General features: G+C 32.9%; 2 protein-coding genes and 1 long non-coding RNA gene across 4 annotated transcripts in view; 2 read left to right on the forward strand and 1 right to left on the reverse strand.

Moving 5' to 3' along the window:
• Positions 1–22,009, reverse strand: part of LOC134246353 (serine/threonine-protein phosphatase 2A regulatory subunit B'' subunit beta-like) — a 43,688-nt gene extending 21,679 nt beyond the window's left edge. Inside the window, exons 1-3 of one of the 2 annotated variants that reach the window (XM_062728704.1) lie at positions 21,924–22,009; positions 15,429–15,733; positions 11,491–11,865 (exon numbers count right to left, since the gene is read on the reverse strand). In XM_062728704.1, coding sequence (XP_062584688.1) covers positions 11,491–11,865; positions 15,429–15,713 — 660 coding nt within the window. In that variant the 5' untranslated portion in view covers positions 15,714–15,733; positions 21,924–22,009. Of the gene's footprint in view, positions 1–11,490; positions 11,866–12,742; positions 13,601–15,428; positions 15,734–21,923 lie in introns of those variants that run through there. The other variant, XM_062728703.1, reaches the window with a different exon arrangement.
• LOC134246354 (uncharacterized) lies at positions 131–7,014 on the forward strand. The gene is made up of 3 exons (XR_009987620.1): positions 131–198; positions 4,951–5,031; positions 6,820–7,014. It is a non-coding gene; the product is annotated as an uncharacterized LOC134246354 (long non-coding RNA).
• LOC134246347 (complement C1q tumor necrosis factor-related protein 3-like) lies at positions 21,196–23,966 on the forward strand. Its single transcript, XM_062728698.1, has 3 exons — positions 21,196–21,266; positions 22,966–23,291; positions 23,417–23,966. Exons 1-3 carry the CDS (start codon positions 21,196–21,198, stop codon positions 23,863–23,865), a joined length of 846 nt encoding a protein of 281 aa, XP_062584682.1. The 3' UTR covers positions 23,866–23,966.
• Positions 23,967–25,535: the final 1,569 nt, after the last annotated feature.

Raw genomic sequence — 25,535 nt, forward strand, 5'->3', positions numbered from 1 at the left:
AAAAAAGATAAACCAATAAATAAAAAGAAGCAGCAATATTCTATCTATGGATTCACTTCTTAAAAATTCTGTGCAGAAGGATGCATTTTTAATTAAATCCCTAGAATTACCCAATGCCAACCAAGGAAAATAAAAAACGGCGACAAGAGATATAGAGGAAATTTCCACATGATGTTGACAAAGACCTGCTCTATTTTTGTAAGTAGATTTAAAATTATTGAATTTGTTATTTATTTCATTAAAAACATGTTACTGCGTGGATCATAGATTTTTTTTAGTCTAAAGATCTAGTATAAGATCATCCCGTTTCCTCTGATTTTATAAACAGACTTGCAGTGTCTTCAGATGTTATGAATTTCTGTCACTGTAAAGTGTTTGCAAAGCTAGCAGTCTAGTCGATGGGGATATTCAGTAGTACATCATACAAGTTAACAAAGTAAATAATCGTCAGAAAATAGTATACACATCCGAATATTATTCTTTCGTTCGAATTTCCTCAATGACAATTTACCATGTTTACGTTGTAGTACTCGTTCGTTCGAATATTCTCAATGACTTGAATGTGTACACAAGCTGATGATTGTACTTAGAAATATATTGTCATGTCTAACTTTGTAATTTGCAAGTTACAGTTTATAAGTATCTTGATCATTGTTGATTACAGTCATTAGCATTACTGATTAGAAAATTAATTCTTATCTTCTCTCACGCCCATTCTCAGTAATAATGTGCAATTACGGTATATCAGAGACGTAAAATTCAACTTGAGTATACGCTCAATTTTTTTCCTGCAAAGTTTTCTCCAGATAATTCTGAGTTGTATGGTAAAATATCCATAACACCAATGTGTTGATGACAAAATTATGACAAATTGAAATACATTGTATTTTTTCTTTAAAATCACCCCAATATATACGTTACTGTGTATATTGATTTAGGAAATACAATGATTAAGGCATTTTGACTACTTTAGAAAACATTTATATGCAGGAATATAATTTTTATTCGATGCAAGGGCAAATAATCTGTACTTTTTAAGGCATAAGAGTCAATAAACGTCTTTTTTAGAACAACTGAAGAACACTTTTAATAATTACTGAATAATGTAGCATGTTACGTTAAATATTACTTCTAATTGCCTTCATGAAAAACATGACCTGTATCAAATTGAAATAAGTGGACGATGGAAAAATCAATAAATTTAAAAACAATCATAATTATAATATTTTTAAAGAATAATATACGGTCTCAGAATTGTGTACGTCTAAAGTAACGTAAGTATTATCTAATAAGGTAATTTGGTAACTATCAACCGTAATTAGATTACACTGTTTGAATACTTCATATGGATAAGTTTACATACTATTTTGAAAATCCAGACTATAACTGAATCAGAATATGAAAACAAATGATAAAATATTACGTTATTGTCGTAACGTAAAATCGTTACATACGTTACTAGCTATGACAAAAGTTTTAATATGATTTGTTGGGTTAAAGTTTAAAATCTTGCAATTTTTGTGTTTATTTCTTAAGGTATAGAACTATCAAATAGTGTTTGTACCATTATCAACAAATTTGGTCATCTATTGAAATAAACTAGGGGAAATTTATAAACAAAGAAGTACTGAATAGATCAAAGATTTTGTAGTGATTAAAAAGAGTATTAGGTATATAGAAAATAAAGTTTACGAGATTAACTATAATTTAAAATGGTAGACTTACTGTCAACATAACTCCTGTCATTATAAAAACCTTAATTTTTTTTAGTTAAAAAAAAAGAAATGAAAAATTAAGGCTCAGTTAATACCAACGTTACCGAATGTTATGTAGGTATCCGAAAATTTCGAAGCTCTTTAAGATTTACTGATATGCATGTACTACATTGATATTTATTGCATATCTGTATTTACAACCATGATTTTCTTACTTTAAACATCAAGTAATGAGGTACATCATGTGGAAAACACATGATACAAGAATATGCGTAATATTCTTTCAGTAACGTAAGTATTGGTAACGTATGTAAATTCCGGTAAGTTAATACACTGTACATTTTTCAAATGTTGAGAATGATTTAAAAATGTGTATGCAATAAAAAAAATGAACCATTTCCTAATCATATAAGCACCATTAATAGGGCCTAACACATTTATATACTTTAAGAAAGATGTATAACGTATGTATTTGCGAAAATACAACCGACGAAGTTTTATAATGCATATAAGTCGTTTGAAAATATTTCAAGGAAAGTAAATATCAGATAAATTTTACAAGATAGTACAAGGTGTCTACTGTTTGATTTTCTTGAAAATGAAAATATATTTGCATAAACATAATTTACAAGCTCAGTTATATGATGGCGTTACGTAGGTATCAAACAACTGGGCGACAACGACATGCTGCAAAATATTTGCCATTTACATGTGATTTATGTTTTACTTTTATAATTATTTTTTACTCTCATATGGTGTGCAGTAAATTTCTGTGCATAAAAATACACGTTTATTAGATTTGAGTTTTTCAATTATGTTTTATTTTTGAAATACGGATTTGGCGACAGTAACGTATGTATTGTTTTCATAAATTCAGAGACGTATTTATCTCGGAAGACTTTTCCCGATTTTGCTCATTTTTGTGGATGTTTACGGACCATAACCTATGTTTACTTGCTCGTGCTGAAAAACATTCTTATATTATTAAATATCGAGTAACAAGGGAACGACATTAATTGCACCTTATTGCTGAGAATGGGCGCTCAGACATGGTTAAAAGTATCCCACTACTGTAGTGTACTATACGGATTAACAAACATTGCGTGTGTTGCAAGTATTATTTCTTTTTCTTTCTTCTTCTTCTTTTTTTTTATTTGCTGTCAAGATAATTTTTGAGATATAATATGGGGATCAGTGTTTAATGATTATTACATGTCATGATGGACATAACTAATAACCCCAAAAACTCTTACTTATATTGTTTGGAAGTATCCAAATATCAAATTACTTAATCTCTGTTAGAAAGTTTGTTGATCCTCTGAAGTTTACATAAGACATGTACCCACATGATTATTGATATAATCAATTATTAAAAATTTTTTTTTTAATCTCTGAAAAACACTTACAGTCTTAAAACTTTGAGTGAAAATCAATCTTTAAACTGCTAAACTCATTTTTATACCATGAATACATACTTAGGAATATCATTATTAAGTTATTAGTATCTTCATGTACTTTTGAGGGGAAAATTGTACATCTGTGTGCATGCTGATCCTTATGTGTAAGTAAATAATAAAAGACACAAATGCTAAGACTTTTTTATTTTACATATTTATTTGTAAAAATATTTTTTATTACTTTGAAATGAAATAAAAAACATTCTAGCTTTATTACTAATAATATGATTTTTTATTAGAATTGATAGGGAATTGGATATTTAAGAAATAAAGTTCACTTTTTTCATGAATGTTGCAGTATAACCTGCATTGTTAATGTAGCATATATAGATTTAAATTACACAAGGACTCCCATGCCAATTTCAATAGTCATCGCCCACTGACTTCAAACACAAAGGTAGCCGCACAAGAATTACATGCATATTTGGCCTCCTACGCATCAGACACAGAGATGGGTGCACATGAGATTTTCATGAATATTAGGCCTTCTTAGCTCCTGACCTATCGACCTGCCTAATTTACATTCCCATAGAATTATTAAGAAATCAACTCTCCTAACTTTCAAAGAGTTACCACAGAGAAAAATAGAGTGCCCAGCCACAGCATGATATGTCTGTCAAATATTGTTCAATAATCATAAATTGGTTAGTGTGAAAGAAAATCAGGTAACCTTGATTAACAGATTGACACAGATTTCAATGATCTAATTTCCATTTCTTATCATGTTGAAAATATTGTACATGTACATACATCTCCAAGAGACTTACAGTGTAGGGATTAATTATAACTAATAATACATCATATAATTCTAAACTGGCTGTGTTAGAGCTTAACAAATATCTGTCTGAAGCTATAAATTGTTTATTGAATATTTTGTGAAATAATGGAAATGCTACAGTCTAATAAAAAAATAAAAAATAAATCATTCTTTAGACTATAAAATTCTAAGTGAGATATGACTGCAACTTGTTGCAAATATATAAAAATTGAAATGTAATTTTTTTTTTCAATGAACACAATCATGTATAAATAGCTTTAATTATATTATACAATACTAATATAGTTTTCATCATACACTAAAACATTAATTTCTTTTAATTACATTAATTCAATTGAAAGATCTTTATCTGGAATATAGCCATCAAGAACTCTTAATTAACACAAGCAACTATGAGGTCACAGTGACCTTGAAATAGGCTGGACAGGGTTTTTCATATTTGGCCATAGCATTTTTATTAAAGATCAGAGCAACCGACTTTTTGTGTGTGTCACACCGTCTACCCAAGAAGTATTAGTTGACAATCCTAGGCCTAATAGTATTCAATTTATGAGCCGGACACGAATGAACAGTTTGGACGGACGAACATGAATCCTATATAACGAATATGAATCCTATATACATGTATAACATAATACATCCCGTCTTAAGACAGGCGTATAAAAACAGACATGGAAATATGGCATCACCTGACATCATGAAAAATTCTCAAGGGCATAAAACTACTATAGTACAGATACTGCTAACTGTATGCAGAACATGCACAAAGTTTCATTTATTGTATATTTAGAGATGAAAATAATTAATATTTTGTACTTTGTCCTCTTAGGGTGAATTTTAGTGTCAGTCATTTTGGCTGGATTGAGAAATTTGATAAATTGATAGTTTGATACTCAACATGTTCAATTCATTTTCTAAATTTGGTGAAAATTTAATCCATGCTTAATTATTATACATGTAATTGATATTGTATGATTTATTCTATTTTTTCCTTTAACAGAAAATGAAGATATATATACTGACATAAAGTGTACATGTACCTTGAAGATTTGTCCCCCTTGTAAATACAAGAAATGCAAAGGTAATTCTTTGTGAGAATAGAAAGAATTAAGGAATACAATGTAATAAAATTTTTCAAACCATACAACAAAAACTACTTTGAATAATTAATATGCAACCAACCATTTACAATTGAATTCTGCAGTTTTATTTCTTTAATATTGAAAAAAATCAAATTTGATAATTTTTAGCTCACCTGAGCTGAAGGCTCAAGTGAGCTTTTCTGATCACATTTTGTCCGTCTGTCAACTTTTCACATTTTCGACTCCTTCTTAAGAACCGATGGGCCAATTTTAACCAAACTTGGTACAAAGCATCCTTGGGTGAAGGGGAATTTAAATTGTTGGGCCAGGTCCTCTCACAAGGGGAGATAATTAAGAAAGACAAAAATAGGGTGGGGTCATTAAAAAAAATCTTCTCAAGAACCACTGGGCCAGAAAACCTGACACTTATGTGGAAGCATCCTGGGGTAGTGTAGATTCTAAATTGTTCTAAATTGTTCAAATTATGACCCTAGGGGCTGGGCGGGGCCACATAGGGAATCAAAGTTTTACATAGAAATATATAGGAAAATAGTGTTGTAAAATCGGACAAATTTTACTATCGATTATCAAATTGAATCGGACGAACACAATCGATTATATAATCGATAATTTGAACTATTAAAAAGGTTAGATTTATTAATTCAGCGAGAGTAGAATTCCATGACATTTGACCGCGAACTTCAACTTATCTTTATTGGCATACGACATTTTACACAATTTACAAATAACCGAGTCCATCTGTAAATTATTTTTGCATGGAGGCCCATCGCCCTGTTTCAGAAAGCCAAAAAACTTCAAACTTGAGATCGTGTTGCACCAGGATATTGATATAATTAGGCGTCAACCTCTTCACCATGCACGTTCGCCATTTTGTTTACCGCCGATTAGAGTGACGTCCCTTTGGTGAATATAAAAGTTAAACCTGATCGGCTTAAAAAATACGGCATGAAAAATATAGTGATCTATCGATGATAATATTTACAATCGATTGTCGCCGATCTGGGCCTTTAAACGACGATTTTTCGATAGTCGGCGACTATCGTAACAACACTATAGGAAAAGTCTTTAAAAATCTTCTTCAAGAGAACCACTGGGCCAGAAAAGCTGAAACTTATGTGGAAGCATCCTGAGGTAGTGTAGATTCTAAATTATTCAAAATCATGACCCCTGGGAGTTGGGCGGGGCTACAATAGGGAATTTAAATTGTCCAAATTAAGACCCATGCTTAAGAATTGCATCACCCAGTCAAAGCTTCTCAGGTGAGCGATGTGGCCCATGGGCCTCTTAAGAGCTTATGCAATAGGAAGGTGTCACTTTGTCCGTCCGTCGAGCTGTCCATCTGTTGTCTGTCCGTGGCATCTAGTTGTCTAGTTGTCCATCTGTCTGTAATTTTTCAAAACACTACTCCTCTGTTTTATTCTAATTTCAATATAACTTGGCACACAAGTAGACTGCACTAAGGTACATAGTGCATTGTTTTTTTTTAAATTTCAATGAACGGTGCTGCCATGGTTACTAAAAATAGAAATTTCTGTATAAAAATTCCTTTAAAACACTACTCCACCTACAGTTTTGGTATGATTTCAATTTAATGTGGCACACAAATAGACTACACTTAGATACATAATTCTATTTAATGCTGTCTGTTGCAAAGTTTCAAATCCAAGTGCTTCTTTTTCTTTGTTATGCATACAGACCAGTAGAGCTACAGTCTCATCAGAGACTTTATTATCCTTTTCATCACACAGCAACTTTCTTTTTTTCAGTATACACAGATATATACATACACATAAAAGGAGACATCATCTCATGATCTGTGGATCCATTGAAAACTTTAAGGACAAAACTGTTGATAATTCATTCATGTAAAGAGTGTTGACTTGAATATTGAATATCTAAATGGAACTAAGTTAGAGAATTAATTTAATAAGTATTATATTGTATATTACTCTTTTTATTCATCTGTCAAATTTCTTAATTAGAAATAATTAAAACTTAAAGGCTTAAATAAGGATTTTTTTCATTATTTTAATTAGAACAAGTTCTTTAATTTATTTTTCTCTTACATAATTGATAAACAGGCATTTAAGGTCATATGCGCAATGTAGTTTGCACTTTATTGGGTTCTTCCCTGGAGTTCAATAGTTCCACTAAAGGAAGGACCTGTGTGCAATATTTTTATTGTCTATATATGGATTTGTAAATCTCCTCTAAAACAGTTTTGATGAAAAAAAAAATCTGGAATTTATGTTTTGTAATTTTTGTACATTTTTCTTTGAATAATGCAAAAATTTTCAAACTTTAATATCTTTTCAAAAATCCCTGGAAATGCATGCTGATTTTTTGTCTAAAAATATGTCATATGGTACATGTATTATATAAGTTTAAATATAGAATTTCTTGAAAAATTATCAGTAGGTAAGATACCTTGCATATTTCCTTAAATGTAAAATGAAGGGATGTGTACCTTTATTAAATGAACTAGGGAATTCATAAGTGTGCATATTTATTTAATAGTGTTTTATTTTGCATGCACTATGCCTAAAGGCACAGATTTTTTACCGGGTGGTAAATTCCAGGTGAGGGAGGGGCTTATTTTGTACAGTTGTGAATGCCTTGGGAGCTACCAGTCTACCTGTGGCCATCTGTCACCTAATTCCTATACACAGGAAGTGGTTTAATACACAGTGAAATACCCAGATGTCAAACTTTACCTGTGTTGGGGTTTTGAGACAATTTAATTTGAATTAATAGAAGTAATACAAACTTTCTCTATAATCTATATTGATTTATTTATGTCAATGTTTGAAAACACCCCTACCCATTTAAAACAATTATGATGATATCATACTGTAAACTCAAATATTACAACAAAGATTATTTTAGACGTTAAAGTATGTGTTAATAAAAAAAATAAATACTCCAGTAACAAGTCTAACGACCAAATAAGACTTAATGTTTCATTCACCCCCAGGATTCCATGAATTGAATGAAAAGAAAGCCTTGTTAATTAACTATATTTCATTAAAAAGAAAAATGTAGTCAGGGTTTGACACATGGTGCGAGTGCACTATGTGTCAAACCCTGACTACTATAATACATGTAGGCATATAGTACATGCAAAATACTACACTAATGTTATTATTATGCATCCCTATTATAATGTCACCTTGTGCAACGTGCGTCATAATCTTTTTCTTTAATTTTGAACTTTCCATGCTTTAGGTATAATGTACAGATAGTTTTAGAGAATAGTAATTGACTGAAGGGGGGGGGGGAGGGGTTTGCAAGAAACTATTTTAAAAGAATTATTTTGAATGTTAATTTTTCATCTGAAGTGTTAAGTACTGCACTGTAGCTCTCCGAAATAATATATATTGACAGACGGGAGAGCTACATGTGCAGTGCCACCCATAGTCGAGCACTATTTCGGCATAGTATGTTTATGCTACAGTGTATTTAAATCCTAAGAACATAATGCAAGAATAGTAGGGTATATGGGTTATGTCACAGAGACAAACTGACAGGAAGCATAATAATTGACAATATGCATTTATGACAAGAAAATTGAATTCCTGAAAGAAGTTGAATAAATTTAAGCCACTGAAGTACCAATCTAGTTAAAATTAGATGTTAGATCTGCTCACATAGTCACTACAGTCAGTTTAGCGAGTATGCGTGCGGGTCTAACATCTTATTTAAATTACATGTAGATTGCTGAAGTAAAAGTTTAATACCCAATATCATTCTGCTATATTTGCATCCGTGCTAGTATTAACAGTGAGCTTTAACTAACTGTGGTCTGAATCTCTTATTTTATGTGTTTTGGGGTGTCAAAAATCAAGGTGCATACAGATGTTAAACAAAGAAGAAACTTGCAATGGTCTAAGGTGACTTATCAGTTGAATCCATGTCAAGGGTGCATATAGTTATTTTATGTACCAAAAATAATAAGTAAAAGATCAGCAGTGTGCTTTTATTAAAGAAGTAACAGAACTAAGGAAAACATGTCTTCTACTGGATGATAAGAAACACTGAGTAGAGTACCACCGCAATTTTTAGCCGGGCTAATTGCTCGAAGAGCAATTGCTGGCTTATGTGATCCTGTTCAAGGCAGGATGTTGACCCAATAGTTGCCATTTTAAAGTTGACCCAATAGTTGCCATTTTAAAGTTACGTGCAAAAATATAGTTCATACTCTCAACCGCTTTTGAGATAATACAAACGCTATATAAAGCAACAAAAATAAAACAAAGTTTTATCTATATAAAATAAACATTTAGTAGTAATGACTTTGAAAGCTTCATATGTCAAAGAACAAAGTTCATTAGCATAAGGATTTTTGATAATCAGTGTTACCGTCGTTCTCTACACATACGAGGTAAAGCAGGAAAGGGAACCAGACTGGCCTATATTTGTTTACATTCAGCTGCGGTACCAGATTAATTCTAATTCTGACAAAATCGGACCGTGGTAATAGGATTGAAAAACTCACTGTCAGTGTCTTATCATTTATGTTGATAGTTTTAAAATAATTTTTTCATCAGAATATAAACGTGATTCATGTAAGAAATCCATTCTACTCTGTAAATGAGCCCGGCTCTCTGTACTTCTGAGTACTTTGATTGGAAACATGCTCTTTCATCATGTTTATTTTTGAACGGGTTCAATGAACTGTCAAAAATTATGGAAATGTTTCTAATTAAGGTGTAGGTAAAATGTTTTGAAATTAGTGAAAAGGTAAAATTGTTAAATATTTTTAATGCAAACTACCAGTAAATGTGCATAATGAAGACGGTTGATTTTTTTTTTCAACATTATTTCTTGTTCATTTGTCAGATCGGGTTCGTTATGTGTAAAATAATTTCCAGCTGTCATTGGAACAAAAACAAGGCATGATCAGGATCATACAAAGAAAATTTAGAGTAAAAAATAGGTAAATTATTACAGTTTGTTCATCTGAATAAGTTTTAAAACTCTTTGAGAATCTCAGAGTGAATGACACGCCCCAATTTCATGTGATTTTTTAATTGGAAACCCATCAGTTTAGTGCAGCAAACAGGCAAAGATCTAACAACGTATATGGATCTGATCTTGTTGTAAAGCTTGACAAATGACACTTACGCAATAAATTAACCTTAATGATTAGGAGGAAAATAAACAAAAAAGATTTGTTCTTTCTTAATTACATTTTTTCTCATTCAAAATTTACATACAAGGAATAAAAGAAGGTAATCTACATTCAAGGAAATTGTCTTTTTAGTTTGAATTAAAAAAACTGAAAGTTATAGAGATAAACCACTTTTGATTTTTAGTGCTATTTCATGTAAAATATTTAATCATTTGATTAATAAAACATTACCCCACTGCCCCCCAAATTGGTTAATTTTAAGAAATAAAAAAAATGGTGTAGGAAACACAGAAAATTAAATGAAAATAAATAAATAATGGTAGTTAAACTGTTCAATATTTTCTTTATTTGGTTTAAAACTTGTTTCTTAATCCCATGGGAGAATTTTTTTCTATTTTGAAATAAATATGGGATAAATCCCACATTTACAAAGAGATGGGAGATTATTTTCTGTATACAAATATATGGGAGATTTTGTCCCATTATAAAGCATTTATGGGATTTTCAAATTTCTATGGGAGAAAAAATCCCACAGAATACCTTTTTCTCCCACAGAATAATGGTGGGATATTGGTTAGGAGAAAAAATCCCACCATTATCCCATGGGATTTCTTGATTTCAGGTGTAATATCTTTTTACCTAGAAGATAATCAGGTGTAAAGTTTGGTTCATGTGTTAAGTTTTAAAAAATCCCATCAGATGACATAAATTGTTTCCACATACCTTTGGAAAAGTGGTTGGCGAAAGTCCGGATAAATGTCATGTCCGGAGTTAAATGTCGCACTGTTTTAGTATATTTTACAGGTATATTTATAAGAAGTGTTTTATTTTTCCCATTTTGCATTTTTTTCATTTCTATAATCGAAATATTCATTAAAATTTCAAAGTAATTATGACACCCCGCTTTAGATCCACCACAAAACTGACAAATACGGAATTCCCATTAGCATATTGATGTCAACTTCCGGCCCCCTTTTGGCGATTTCTCGGAATGTTGAAGCAGTAGGTCGAGTTTGACGAGGGATTTTCAATATTTGCAAGTGTAATGCGCCTTCCTGGCTGCAGTTTTCGTAAGTTTAGACCTCAAAAGACTGGCTGCAGAAAGAATATGGTTGCAAGGAATTTATTTGACGGAGTTTCAGACGAAAATACAAGTGATGACCTACTTCGAAAATCCAAGATGGCGGGTTTCGATGGGTACCTTGTTTATTATTCGGTATGTGAATATTTTTTTATTAAAAGAAAAATAAGTAACGTCAGGTGCCTGTGCTTGAGCCTTCAGCTCAGGTGAGCTAAAAAGCAGTACCTTCGTGATGGTTTTCATGTGTTGTTTAAATGCTTTCCCATCCTCCAGTTTGCCTATTTCCTGCACAGCCCTCTGGAGGCTATCTTCTTTCCTTTGGTTGGTCGCCGGTTTACCGTATGGATGATAAAACTGCGGAATCTTCACGTTATTCAGACTGTTGTAAAGCTGGATCTTGTTTTCCCGCCGCTTGCTTTTCTCTGGTTCCTTGGCACCATGTACGGTTTTCACGGTGGGACTCGCGGTGATAAAGGATGATAAGTTTGTATTTTCCTTGTCCGGTTCATTTGGACTTTCCCTGGGTTGTGAGGCCGAATCGTTGTAATCGAGCGGTAAAGCATCCTTTTTGCTTTCCTTGGCAGAATTTGGCAGATTTAACTGTAAGGAAAAAAATATAGACAAGATTAACACCCTCTAAAAAATATAAACAGTACACTGCTAAATTGTGTTAATGTGTATCTATTTAATGGATGCTTATTTCAATATTCATAAGAAATACCGGTATATGGAGAAAACGAACAGTATTCATGCTCAAATGTCCATTAAACAATACAAAACAGGAGCAGAGCAAAAACAGACCTCCAGAATATCAGAGGTGGGATAAGGTGCCATGGAATTTAATTTTAAAGGATATTATTTAATATATCATTTTTTAAAATCATTTATCATGTTTTATAGATTGAAATATAATGAAGAAATATTAAAAAGTTATCTGAATCTTGAGAACAATATCACATTCTTGTATAATATATGTATTTTTTGTGTCTTTCTCAATGAATAATGCAGGGAAGCAAATAAAAGAAATGTATATTTCTTGTATCTTAAATTTGTGAATAAAATTACCTTTGTAATAGAATAATAGTTTATTGAAAAATAAATGCCTTTTCAACCGAATAAAAGGAAATTACATGTAAATTTAAATAGCTTATTATATGTCACTGTTACATACTGGGAAGTGGGAAATATTATTAGTTGAAACCAAAGAGAATTAAATTAATCTATCCCATCTGATTATTTTTTTTAAAAAACCCTTTTATTCATTTTGATGGAGTCTACACAAGTTGTGAGCAACATCATCATTACAAAACAAGGTATAAAACCTAGCTCATCCAGGAAGGTAATAACGCTTGTAATAGACCTATACAACTGAGCCAAACCTGATTCACGGCTGACCCTCATCTTGTACATGCAATCATGTATACAGAAAAATATCAGACTGATTCTAAAAATAGCCGATATTACTAAGACTTAGTACATGTTGCGGAATGGTCTGCTGGGAGAAGTCGGAAGGTCTCGTCGGAGATACTTTAGCCACGGGTATCCAGGCATTCTGGGAGTTTCCTTTCCGTCTGTTATAGTTCTGAGGAAACGGAAATGTCACAGGTGTACACCGCCCGTAGTGAATAGCACCACACTGAGTCCCCCATCCCTTAAAATCACTCCTTAAATCACATTTTTCACAATGGTGTAGAGACCTCTTCCACTTTAATTCGATTCTACAGTTGTAGTACAGGTTGACACGAGAACAGACGTATTGTATCTCGGCACAGTTCTTGGGCATCATTCTATTACGCAGTGTTGCTGTGATGGGAGGTAGACACTTGAACACTTCCTGGCTCTTCAGAATCTGTCTGTACTTCCATCAGCTGACTGTTCATTAGCTGCAGGATTTTGGCAAGCACCCCTTCCTTTAACTTAAAGCACTCTCACCTTTAGATGTCCAAAATCAAATCCAGTCGCTTAAAATATTTTCAAAGAAAAACTGTTCTCCTGGAGATAGAGGCGTAACCTTAAAGAACTTTACTTGCCAGGTGGTACAAGCACTCACTCTTCCACACATATTACACAGATAATAAATTCCTCCAAAAATCATACACCCACTGCACCGAATTATTGTAATAACCAATTCATAATTCACATTTCTCCCTGAACTATAGTGGTTAATACATTTGAACCCTGTCAGTTCATTAGAAGACCCTGGCCTGGCAGAAGTATAAGTGTGTGTAAATAAAAGCAGAAGATCTTAGCTTAATCAAGGAATGTGGCAGCTCCTATATAACTCTACTATACTGCTGTGTGTGTTTACCACTGTGTATGTCTCAACACTGAACCAAATACCTGAGCTACATAAACGCATCTTGTGTGTATTAACCATGTATTAACCTAATGTTTTCCTCTTGGTCATTTCACGGATCACTAATTGTTCAGTCACACTGGTTTTTGTCTTATCGCATATTTCAGCCTTTAAACAGCTGATCTGGAATCAGATACAAGGTTTCCTTTATTTTCAAACCTTCTCAATGACTTATAATTTTCATAATTAAAATTTCAATCAATCAGAGAATTGTGAAAAGCGTAAAATACAGAGAAAATTGAAATTACTTGTTTTTAAAAATAAATTTAAAACATACAGCTTATGTGATCATATACTGTTTGTACTATTGTTGGTATAATTTGGTCTGATTCCAATCTTCTATAATATCTTTTGTATTACAATAAACAATTATCCTTAAAATTTACAGTTATTGTGCTCAGGTCTGCAAAATTATTTTTTTCTGAACTTGCACTGCACATACTATCTTTTAGTCAGTAATGCCCTCCCCTTTCACCCCTCCCCCCTTTCAATAGTTAAATTCAAAAGTAAAATTTCTGAAACTTAATTACATGCATGCATAAAAAATTCGTAAAATTTGATTGTAAAATTAATCCCCAGGGTTTTATAAGCTAATTATTCCCCTATCTCTGTTGTTTGCTCCAGTATTATATATGGGATCAAATGTGTATCCTTCACCCTCAATGAATTTTTTTTAAAAATAATTAATCTTAATTTAATCATGTACAGGTAAATTTTCAAGACCATAAAACTAGCAATTTAATATATTTGGATAAGATAAACAAACATTTACAGTGTATATATAGAATGATGCTTTAGTTGATGCTTGAGAGAGTCAGACAAAATTTATATACTCTTTCATTCTCATAGTGAAACATAAACAGTTTTTATCACTGAAGACATTCCATGTACCGGCCATTCAAAGGACAGAAAAATATATAAACAGGGTACTGTAAGATACCTAGCAGGGACTTTTGAACAGGTCCCGAACATTGTATTACACTGTACATCATTGATAAGGAGCTATTATAATAGATAAATCTTAAGCCTCCAAAACAGCAGGTTTCATTCAATATATTACTGAACAGCTCTTTTGAACTTAAAGCTTAATTAATACATAAAAATGTGAGCCCACACACTGCAATTCACATTACAAAAAAAAAACAAGAAAATCTAAGGCTAACAGAGGATTCTCTCTTACAAAGTAGCTATATTTTATTTGTTATATATCACGTGTAAGGTAGACCCCATCATGTTCAATTCACTCTAGCAACATTCCCCCTGATGTTTATAGCACTATCATTACAATTTACATTCATCTTCTATGTTAACACACCAAAGGTTTGGCTGCTTCATTAGTTGTGCTCAAGTCTTTATAAAAGGTCAGACATTTGCATTTATTTACTCCTCCCTCATAATAAGCCATTTCTAAATTCATTCCAGTGTAAAAAGTGGAATAATTCAAATATACATTTTGTGGATGACATTTTTCTTTTTTCAATCTTGAGACATGACTATATCAGCTTATTTATGATTAAACACTTTCATAAATTTAACTGTACTCTATAAAAGCTTTCTTTTTTTGTGGGAGGGGGGTTTTTGTTACCATATTCTTAATTCTATGAAATCGTCTTCATCTTTGATCTGAACTAAATGAATAGGATCCCATCTGATATGATAGTTTTAATGGGATACTTCATAAACACAGGTGTTTAGTAAATATATTTATCAGCAATGCATGTTTCAGATTGATTACATCTTGTACTTATAATATCTACCTATATCTATATATGTACTGGTGTACTGTTATGGACAGGGTTTGACTCACCCTTGGTGATCCGTTTGAGGATTTATTCTTGTTTGACAGCGGTCTCCTCGGACTCCGGGGGTTGGGTAACTTTGTGGAATTCGGAGAGTATGGCGGTGAACTGGGTCGTAACCTTGGCGACTGTTTACTGGATGACCTTGGTGATGTCAGAAACTGATGGGTGATGGTTTCTCCGTGACAGAGTTGCCTGAGGTTTTCTTTTAAGTGTAGCTGGGTCTCAGGATCACTCAACCAACGAGCAAATAGTTCGTCTACTTTGCTTTTTAGGAGAGGTTTTAATGCCATGGCAAGTTTATTCTGAGAAACTATAAATAATATAAAATAAAATATAGTAAATATATACTATAGCTTTTTCATAAAATCAAAGTTGTATATTCTGTATACTCTTCTTAACCAGGATTTTTTGCCTTTAGAGACTGCATGAGCTTTTTTCCTCTCATTCAAATTCTTAATTGCTTTGCTTCATTTTTTAAATAACTATATACAGATGTAATAAAGCAAAGAGTTCAATTCACTTGCCAAAAACTAAAACAAAGAATTTCAGTTAAATTTTATCCAATTGAAAGCAATTTAAATGTTCAGTTGTATATACAGATATACAATCACCTTTTTATGTTCCATTTGCATAATTTACTGACTACCAGGTATAAACTGGGAATGATATGGGAATGATGTTAAGTTAAATTACCCTTTCATTCCATCCCTTGCTTTATTAAATGGGATATCTTCTATACCCTGAATTCAGACTTTTATTGCAACCAGGGAAAAAATAAATTGTTAAATCTATGTCACCTTTTTTAGTTGAATATTGCTGTGAATATCATACTGCATTTACTGTGATATCCCATTCCTATTTGGAGTTAACACTCAGCATGCATTTTTACTTTACCGAGGACATACTATTAATATAACAATATACAGAGTCTGAATTTATATGGCTGATATCACATAAAATTTTATGCTTATTGACATACCGGTATATTAATTTAAAACAAATCATTTTAGACCCAAGCTATACAAAAAAAATATTTATGAACAATGGAAAAAAAGAGTTTTACTACAACGAAAGAATAATAAACTAGGGAGTCTAAGGAATGAGATATTTCTGAGTAATTTAATTCACATGGCAGTATGCAATTATTCCAACACTTATACATGATAATGGTTAAGTATTTTGCTGAACATGACATTGCAGATGAAGGGGTATAACTTTTAAATTAAGATATATTTCTCTTCTCATGTGTTTTGAAGTCAAATACAACAATTATACTGCTTATATAACTGATTATGCATGCTGAAACCTTACATATACTTCAAGTTTTGTCAAGTTTCAGATGTGGAAACCATTTGGATTCATGGACATGCTAAGTAAAGTAAGTTTCTTCTAACACTGCAGAAACTTGATGAAACTTGAAGTTTCAGTACTGAAAATTTGGGAAAACTACTGTATAAGTAAGATTTGTAAGTTTCTGCAGATTTTCCATAGTGTTTCAGATATGTAGAAACTTTTTTTTCATCCAGTGCAAGGCAATTCTACACAAATGAACTTTGTGGAATTCATTAGCCTTAGACCGTTGACTAGGGAAGATGCATGAATATGATTATCTTAATGGTACGTGATTTCATTGCTTTTTCCCAAAGTCCCTAAACAGTCCAAAATACGTCTATTTTTGAAATTTTTTCAGCTATCCCTAATGAACTAAAATTACTGGTAGGAGAGTACAGAATGCACTACTGAAACCAATTTGACTAATATTTTTTTTTCTTTATTAGATTTGAATAAATTTTTTTTTTTTTTCAGACATGCACAAGTATGATGGGCAAAATGTCTTGCAAATCAGCTCATCTTGAAACATTAGGAATTAAAGGAGAATTGTCTATCGAAAAGCCAATAAGATAAATGAAAGAGGAATGCATTAGAAGTATTTGTCATGTTTATTAGTGTCCCTAATCATCATGTTGACTCATCAATAAGTAGTGTTATTTCATTAAAGTTACCACTTGTGTCCAGCTTGGTATAAGTCTAACCACATCGCTAACTTATTTGGTCTCTAAAGCTTGAAACATTCAGCCTACATTGCTCTACCCAGTCTCTGGACCTTCCTACTCTTCAACACAAGATTTAATAAAACCCACCTTTATTTACATGAAAAACTGCTACCTAACAATCTGGATATACTGATTATACTCTAGCCACAAAGGATTGTGATATAACCTAGGTGATCTGAAGAATACATCCTGGGGATCCTTTATTTAATATGACTAACATGAGCTTTCCTTTCTGCAGGAGTAAACATGTACTAATTGAAAAGTGGTCTCAAAACTGAAGCAACTTCAGTGCTCATATTGGAAATTTTTTGTGAAAAATCATTTCTAAATCAGAAAATGAATTTTCTATTAAGGACGCACAGCGATTTATCAATTCAGAGTTATCTTTCCAAGTTAATTTTTGCAGGATTATTATTATTGACTGAATTAAAATTGCCCCATTGTTTTAAATGGGGTCATTGGATCTATCATTTGTTTGACCTTCCCAGGCACTGTTCAACGACAGCTGAAATAGGTGAGGATCATACATTTTGGTGGTGGTTTGTGTCAATAGCATTATCGATAATAATTTGGTGCACAACTTTTACTTCAAATACACTTCAAATCTTAAAACTTTTAAAAAGCTAGATATCAGAGTTTGACAATCATTAAGGTATGTCCGACCGACTAGTAAATAAATGGTCCAGTCATGTAAAATGTACCTTAACTACACTGATTGGTTTTGTTTATAAAATAATTGTCGAAATTTTTAAATCACTGTCAGACATTTGGTCGGACAAAGTCAAATGTTCTGTCGGACCAGTCAAAGTTTTTTCAGATCAGGTACACGTACCTAATTTTGACGCTGAGAAAAGAATATGAATAACAGCACCAAAATGCCTTACATTATTTTCAACAGCCTTCAATCTTACAAGTGTCCTTTTCTTGGGATAGAGTTTCTTTAATAAGAGACATAAAAGGCATGGTTTCTGACTTTGCTATAATGAATTGAATTGACTTTTGTCAACTTGCCATGTACACGGCCATCTTTTCTGTGTTTGTGAACACACAATATTTGCATAGCCTGACCATTTTAAAATTTGATAATTATTAAAACAAAATCTGACATAAAAGACATTTTGATGTTTTTAAAAATCATTAATTGAACAAACAATATTTTACATTTTCATTGGAGGTGTGGATAGATGTGTTGACAAGTCCAATTTGAAAAATTTATAGAAATTTTCCAATTTTTTAATTATAAGTTACAAACATTGCTATGCAAAGAAATAATAATTTCTAGCGGCTGTGTGACACAAATACTACTTTTAGCCATGTCTGTAAGTATAATGTTTATATTATTAAAGTGCAGGTTTCTAAAAATAGGTATTTTAATTTTAGTGAGAAGCAATTTTAGCAATTTAAAATGCTCACTTATGTAGCTATAATAACTACCACACAATTAATTTTTAGTGATACGACTTTCCACTTGGCTAGAATTAATTTTGATGCTGTTTATGGAAATTGAAGAAAATAAAGACAAGCATACCATTTATGGTTTTGTTGCACAGGCACTTGTTATGGAAATAAATTTTTAATAACCCATAGTATACCAGTAATTATAACAACTAGGTAACGAGATACGCAGACACTAAAAAAAGTGCCATTTTCACGGAAAAATGTGTGGTCCACAAAAATATGCTCATGCAAAGTGAAAATATTTTTAAAAGCAATTTTGTATGTACTCAAATTTGATAGATAAAAAATTTAAAGAGATTGTGTTCAAAAAAATGTTAATTGCAAAAATCCAGACTTTTTCTCTGAAGCAAAGTTGAGAGTTTTCATCTCTTGATCCATGCATTTGATACAATTAGATTTTTTATTATAATTTAATATAAGCCTTAAATAAACAATGATTTGTTGGTAAAGTTGAACCATATAACTTTTCCCCGGTATTACAAATTATGTGTAAAAATGTATTTAAAAGCAATTTTTTGTGTGCATCCTTAGATGTATCATCCATGCAAGTTTGCAAACTTTTGTGCTCATAGAAATTGGAAATGAAAATGCATCAAAAAAAATTATTTTCATTTTTTTCATTGAAAACAAAGGTGTCAGCAGAATTCATTTTTGTATGTTTGTGATTTTTATATCTGTGCAATTTTTTAATTAAAGAACTCATAGTTCCTTGGAAATGAAACCTGCACCAAAAACTTTTAACTATTCACTCAACCGGAAAATGTAGGTCAGATTCAGCATCTGAAGCAAGCCTGGTAGTGTGCATCCTTAATGTATCATATTCAACATGCAAGTTTGGTCAACAAAAGGGCTTAAATAGTGCAAATGAAACCTGCACCAAAAACATTAACCGTTGGTACTCAACTGGAAAATGTGGGTCAGATTAGCATCCGAAGCAAGCCCTGTAGTATGCATCCTTAGATGTATCATCCATGCAAGTTTGGTCAACATAGGGCTTATAGTTACTTGGAAATGAAACCCACACCAAAAACTGCACCAAAAATGTTAACCTGCTGAAAAACATTAACCTTTAATTCCTTTGCTGAATAATCTGAAACTTTGTCTGGTACAATAAAACACACTAAAACCATCTTCCATGCATGTCTAATCAGTATAGGACACAGAAGTAATTAAAAAGAAAACTGCTCCAAAAAACTTAACCTTAACCTGGGACGCCGACGCCGACGTTGAGGTGAGCTAACAAGGTATCTAACTCCGAATTACACTCACTACCCCCCTCCTCAGAAATGCAATCATTTACACTTTCAGATGAAATGCACTGGCAAACTTTTTATTACCATTGTCTTCTACGATAATTTATCTACACAACCATATATGGCATGCATGTCTTTGTTTTCATTTATCTCCGTAAACAGCATCAAAACTCTGCCCACAGAGTGTAAAGTGGAACTCAACCACGAAACAGTATGTGCTGATCCCGCACGATGCCGTGGCGCAATTTCGTTGCCTGGCCACTTGCCTTATGTAATTTTCAGATCTTCAATATGGGAACATTAGATCACATCTTCTTACAGAAAATGGTGGTTCTATTCAAAATATTTACCATGGAAACACAAAATATTATTTTGTCGTATCTACAATTCATCGATATGAAAGGTTGTGTTTTGTTGAAAAATTATTGTAGAAGACAATGGTATTAATCAACAATTTGCACGAGTTTCTCCAAAAGTGTAAATGACTGCAATTCTGGGGAGGGGGTTGTGTAATTAACCGTTGATATTTATTATTTAGCTCTCGAAAAATATTTTTGTGTGAGCCACCCATTGTCAAAAAACTATTTTTGCGCACAAAAAAATGCGCTTGTTCTGCTGATTAACAAACTTCTTACCTCAATTGCAACAAATGGAGATTTTAAAAAATTATTCCCTCCTTTACAAAAGAAAAAAAAAACGAAGCATATTGGACCGATTTTTTTGAAACCAAAATGGCAGTATAAATCAGCGAAATGTTTGATGACTGCAATATAGGAGAAGGACCAACGAGGATTTTATGAAAGTATGCACAGCTGCTGATTGACCAGATTAAAGAAATACGCTGGAAATGGATTGGCCATGTTTTTGAAAATAAGATACCAAGGGTAGCCCTAAGATGGACTCCACCAGGAAAGAGAAACAGAGGGCGACCAAAGGAGACATGGCGTCGGTGCGGTTGAAAAGGAAATGAACGATCAATATGGACTGTATTGCACTGTACAGTACCAATGGCAGCAGACAGACAGAGATGGAGGTCCTCGGTGCAGGCCTTATGTGCTCCAAGCACGAAGAGGACTAAGTAAGTAAGTATGAGGAATGTTTCGTTGTGGAAAGAGTCAAAGAATATGTTAGGAACACACGGTTAGTAATATTTTGAGATTACAGTTTTAAAAACATGGAGAAATAAATCGAGAACCGAGCACACTTTTTTGTGCGCAATAAATATACAGTTTTTTCAATGGGTGGCTCTGTAGCTCCCTGGTCTATCAATATATTTTTTTTCGGAGAGCTACAGACCTGCAGCTACGTTAGATACCCTGTATTATCATTATACAATGGGTTAAAAGATTATTACAGAATCAAGTGTCTGTGGTCTGGTCAGGGCTAGTGATGTTATGGTCGAGGCTAGTTAAAATATTGGAAGTAGCCTGATTGGTCTGGTACTCGTAAAAGTTGATGTCAAACCATGTATACACATTATTCACAATAATTCGTTTAAAATTTCGTCATACTTTAAGCATTTTGGATAATCTAATTTCACTTTCAGTAGGCTATTTTTTTAAACACCAAGACAGCAGGCGACCCAATTTCTATTCATTGTCCCGCGCAATTTCATGTAAAATCCATGAATTAATTTAAAAAATATAAAAGAAGCTGTAAAAGAAAGCTATATATTCTTCAATATTCTATAAAATACCAGAATAAAGACGATAAATGGAAAAAAAAAATAACTTACATGCAAGCAGGGTCTTGCCGTTGTTGAAAATCTGTAAACCGGATGTAATATTAAGGTAAATTATTTATAACCAGAACCCTGACGAGAACGTGCGATTTTTCCGGAATCCGAGTATTGGTGTCACACGACCCAAGATTCATATTTTAAATCAAAATAAGCTTACTAACACAACAAATGAAAAGCCTTTTTCGCAGAAAGGGTGTCGAAGAACACTTTTAACATACAGGCCCGTACATGTACGGAGGAAGCCATTTCAGTTGGTTGGAGGGGGGGGGGGTATTTTCGATTTTGTAAGTCACAATCTAGCAAAAGTCCCTTACAAACACTTTTATTTTCGTTATATCTGAGGGGATTAAACATGAAGCGACCTAGCGAGTAATATTCTTCACAGAGATAGAAAGAAAGAAAGTCAACACTTACATAGTTTTACATGTAATAACATTTACTTATCGGCAAGGTCAACTTAGATAAGACTAAGAGAAGCATGCTAAGTTCTTAATTTAGTTTGTATTCGTTCTTATTGAATGAAAATGATTTTTGATGTTTACACTGTGATTTTCTTTGTCATTTCCACTTCTTGTTTGCCCTGGACAAAAAGCGAAGCAACGAGGGACGAACTTGTTCTCGCAGCACAGTTAAGGTTACAAAAAAGAGGCGGGGCCTAATTTGTACGGGAAAACTTGACTATGACATCATACACAATATACGTCATACAACATTTCTTTAAAATACCACAAAATGAGTTTATCTGCTAATTTAACCAGTAAGAAATCATCAAACTACATAAAAACTTACTACAGCGTGTTATTTTGTCTTTAGTTAAATCCCACAGCAAGTTATAAACAAGTCACTGATCGCAATACACTTGTCAATATGACGTCATTTCTTACAACGTGACGTAGTTTGTATGCAGTGAGCGACAGTTACAATTATTCGATATAAAGAATGTACTAAAAATAATCGCCATCCCGATTACGAATACATTTTTAAATACAAATTAAAATTTAGTCGATATTTCCATTGCGCACCTTAACTGTACTGCGCTGCTGATTAAAGAAGTTCTCGTAGACTATAACCTTCAAAATGGATGCAGTTCACTGCATGAAGATGTCGCTATCCTTACAAAAGAAAACTTGGTTCTAAGAAAAAGTCAGTCGAAGTTTGAATCTGAAATAGACGTTCTGAAATCGCAAATCAAAGACATTTTGTCCGAGAACAGAAAGTTAAAAGAAAATTTGAATCGAATTGATAAAGAAATATCCCGAACGAGAAACAAGACATCCAAGACTGAAGATAATGTTTTCTTTGGGAATAACACTGACAAACATGGTTTAAGCAAGCACCATCAGCGACAAGGACTCGGACCACGTAAGTATTGAGTATTATTTCTGATGTCTATGCGGTTGAATTGGTTTCACTATTCATATATTGCTTCTGTATTGTTGTACCATATTTGCTGTATAATTGCTATGCATTTTAAAATTTGCTTACAGAAAACAGAAAGCGATTACTAGGATCAAGCCCCGGGATACCAGTCAGTTCGCCGATAGCGTTTACAGCATGGCTTTCCGCAAATGTCAACAATCCAAGTGATGGACAAACTTTTGTTTTTGATCATATAGTCACTAATTTTGGAAATGCTTACAACCACCATAACGGCATGTTTACTGCAACAGTTAAGGGCATTTATGCTTTTTACGTGTCTATTCTTACGGGTGCTGGAAAAAGCATGGAAGTGGAGGTAGTTCGCAACAACCTGAACATCTGCTATGTCTATAGTGGAGACATGGACTTTTGGGGCCCAGGATTCAATATGGCTGTGGCTGATCTAAACGTGGGAGATGCTGTTTGGGTAAAAGTCAGTACATGGCACGATTCGGGCCTGTTAGTTGACAGCAGATTCACATCTTTTTCTGGATTTTTGTTGTACGAAACTGATTGATTTTTTGATTGTTTAAATAAAACGAAGCGAGATGTTCATTTCAAGTATCAGTTCGTATAATAACTTCAGATTCTTTTTCTTTGCATCCGATTTTGGATTATCTCTACGGTGAAGCTTTGTTTAAGATGCAATTTTAAGAGTGCTGAATGATGACAACTAGTCCTAAATATCTGACGTTTTCCTAGCTTTTTTTTTTAACGATTTTGATATTTTACGTTCCAGAGAAACGTCAGAACCGGAGCCATTACGAAAACTGGGAATTTCGCTGTCTTCAACTGAAGTTAATTTTAAATATTTTACTTGCAAACCGAACTCAATGCCGAAATCAGAATTAATCAAAAGCACAATGCCTCTGGTACTCACCAATATCGATGAAAAGAAAATATCACTCCACATTTCGTTATAGGACTTGGAAGATTTTAAAATACACGAAATGAGGACAAATCTTGACAATGTGATGAAATCTTTTCTATATACGGATTGTATATTTTGAATAAGAACCATAGAAACAATATTGGTAAGTACTAAAAGTATGTACTATTGATAACTTGTGACTTTGAAATTTAATTCGGTTTGCAAGAGTCTACATTCAACTCGAGAATACCGCCTCCGGTTGGAGACGGCAATTCAACAGTTTCGTAAAGGCGCCGGTTCTGACGTTTTCCTGACACGTAAAATATCAAAATCGTGAAAAAAGGGCGGAAAACTTCAGATATTTCGGACTAGATGACAACTTGCAGACTATTGGGATTTAAAATAAAGAGTGTGGAGATAACGAAAAATATTCGAACTCAAATGTCCATTTAACATTTACACATTAAGAGCGGAGTATACACGGTCAGCCATAACACTAGAGGATAGGATCAGGTGCCATTGAGGAGTGAGCATCCCCTGCCGACCCGTCACACCCGCCTTATGCTCCTTGTCATGATCGGAAAATCCCTGGACAACTCAGTGTGAAAATAATAGCCCAACAATCAGTATCAAAAAAGTCATTAAGCATTTGATTCAATGATAAATGATATTTGTTGATTAGGTCATTGTATCGACTTTAGAACTTGATCTCGAAATGATGACTTAATAAAACGAGACTGCTGATATTCTTCCTTCATCAACTTTTTTTTCAATAACTTACCTGGTTTTAAAAATTGTTCATACATGTACGTAGGACATGCTCTTCCGTATCGAATCAACCGAGGTATATAAACTCCGTATGCAAGTGACAAAAGTATATTGCTGGATAAGTAAGGGAAGTTGACGATTGAAAAGTTAAGCATTATAACTTTGTTGTTAGGTAACCATTAAAGTCTTTTTCTAATAAAATATCCAAATATTTTTAAACAGACGTGTCAGACTCTTTGATATCTTTTATTTCAAGCTCACCGGGATATATCGTGTCGACATAAGAATGGAAGTAAATATTGCTAATTAATATTACGTCGTCGATATATCTAAATGTCGATTTGAAGGACACAGCAAGTGTTTTCTTCTATTCACGTAAAATATTTTGAACAAAGTCTGCTGTACATATGAATACAAAAATAGGTCTACTAATAACGGGCGCAATTGGTACCCATGGAAATTCCAATAGATTGTTGGAAGACCTTGTCTCCAAAAACCACATACATGTATGCTAGTAATAAATTGTGTCTCCAAAAACCACATACATG

The sequence above is a fragment of the Saccostrea cucullata genome, unplaced genomic scaffold (assembly GCF_032062105.1).
Source record: "Saccostrea cucullata isolate Sc308-1 unplaced genomic scaffold, CSIRO_AGI_Scuc_v1 ctg22, whole genome shotgun sequence".
Lineage (NCBI taxonomy): Eukaryota > Metazoa > Mollusca > Bivalvia > Ostreida > Ostreidae > Saccostrea > Saccostrea cuccullata.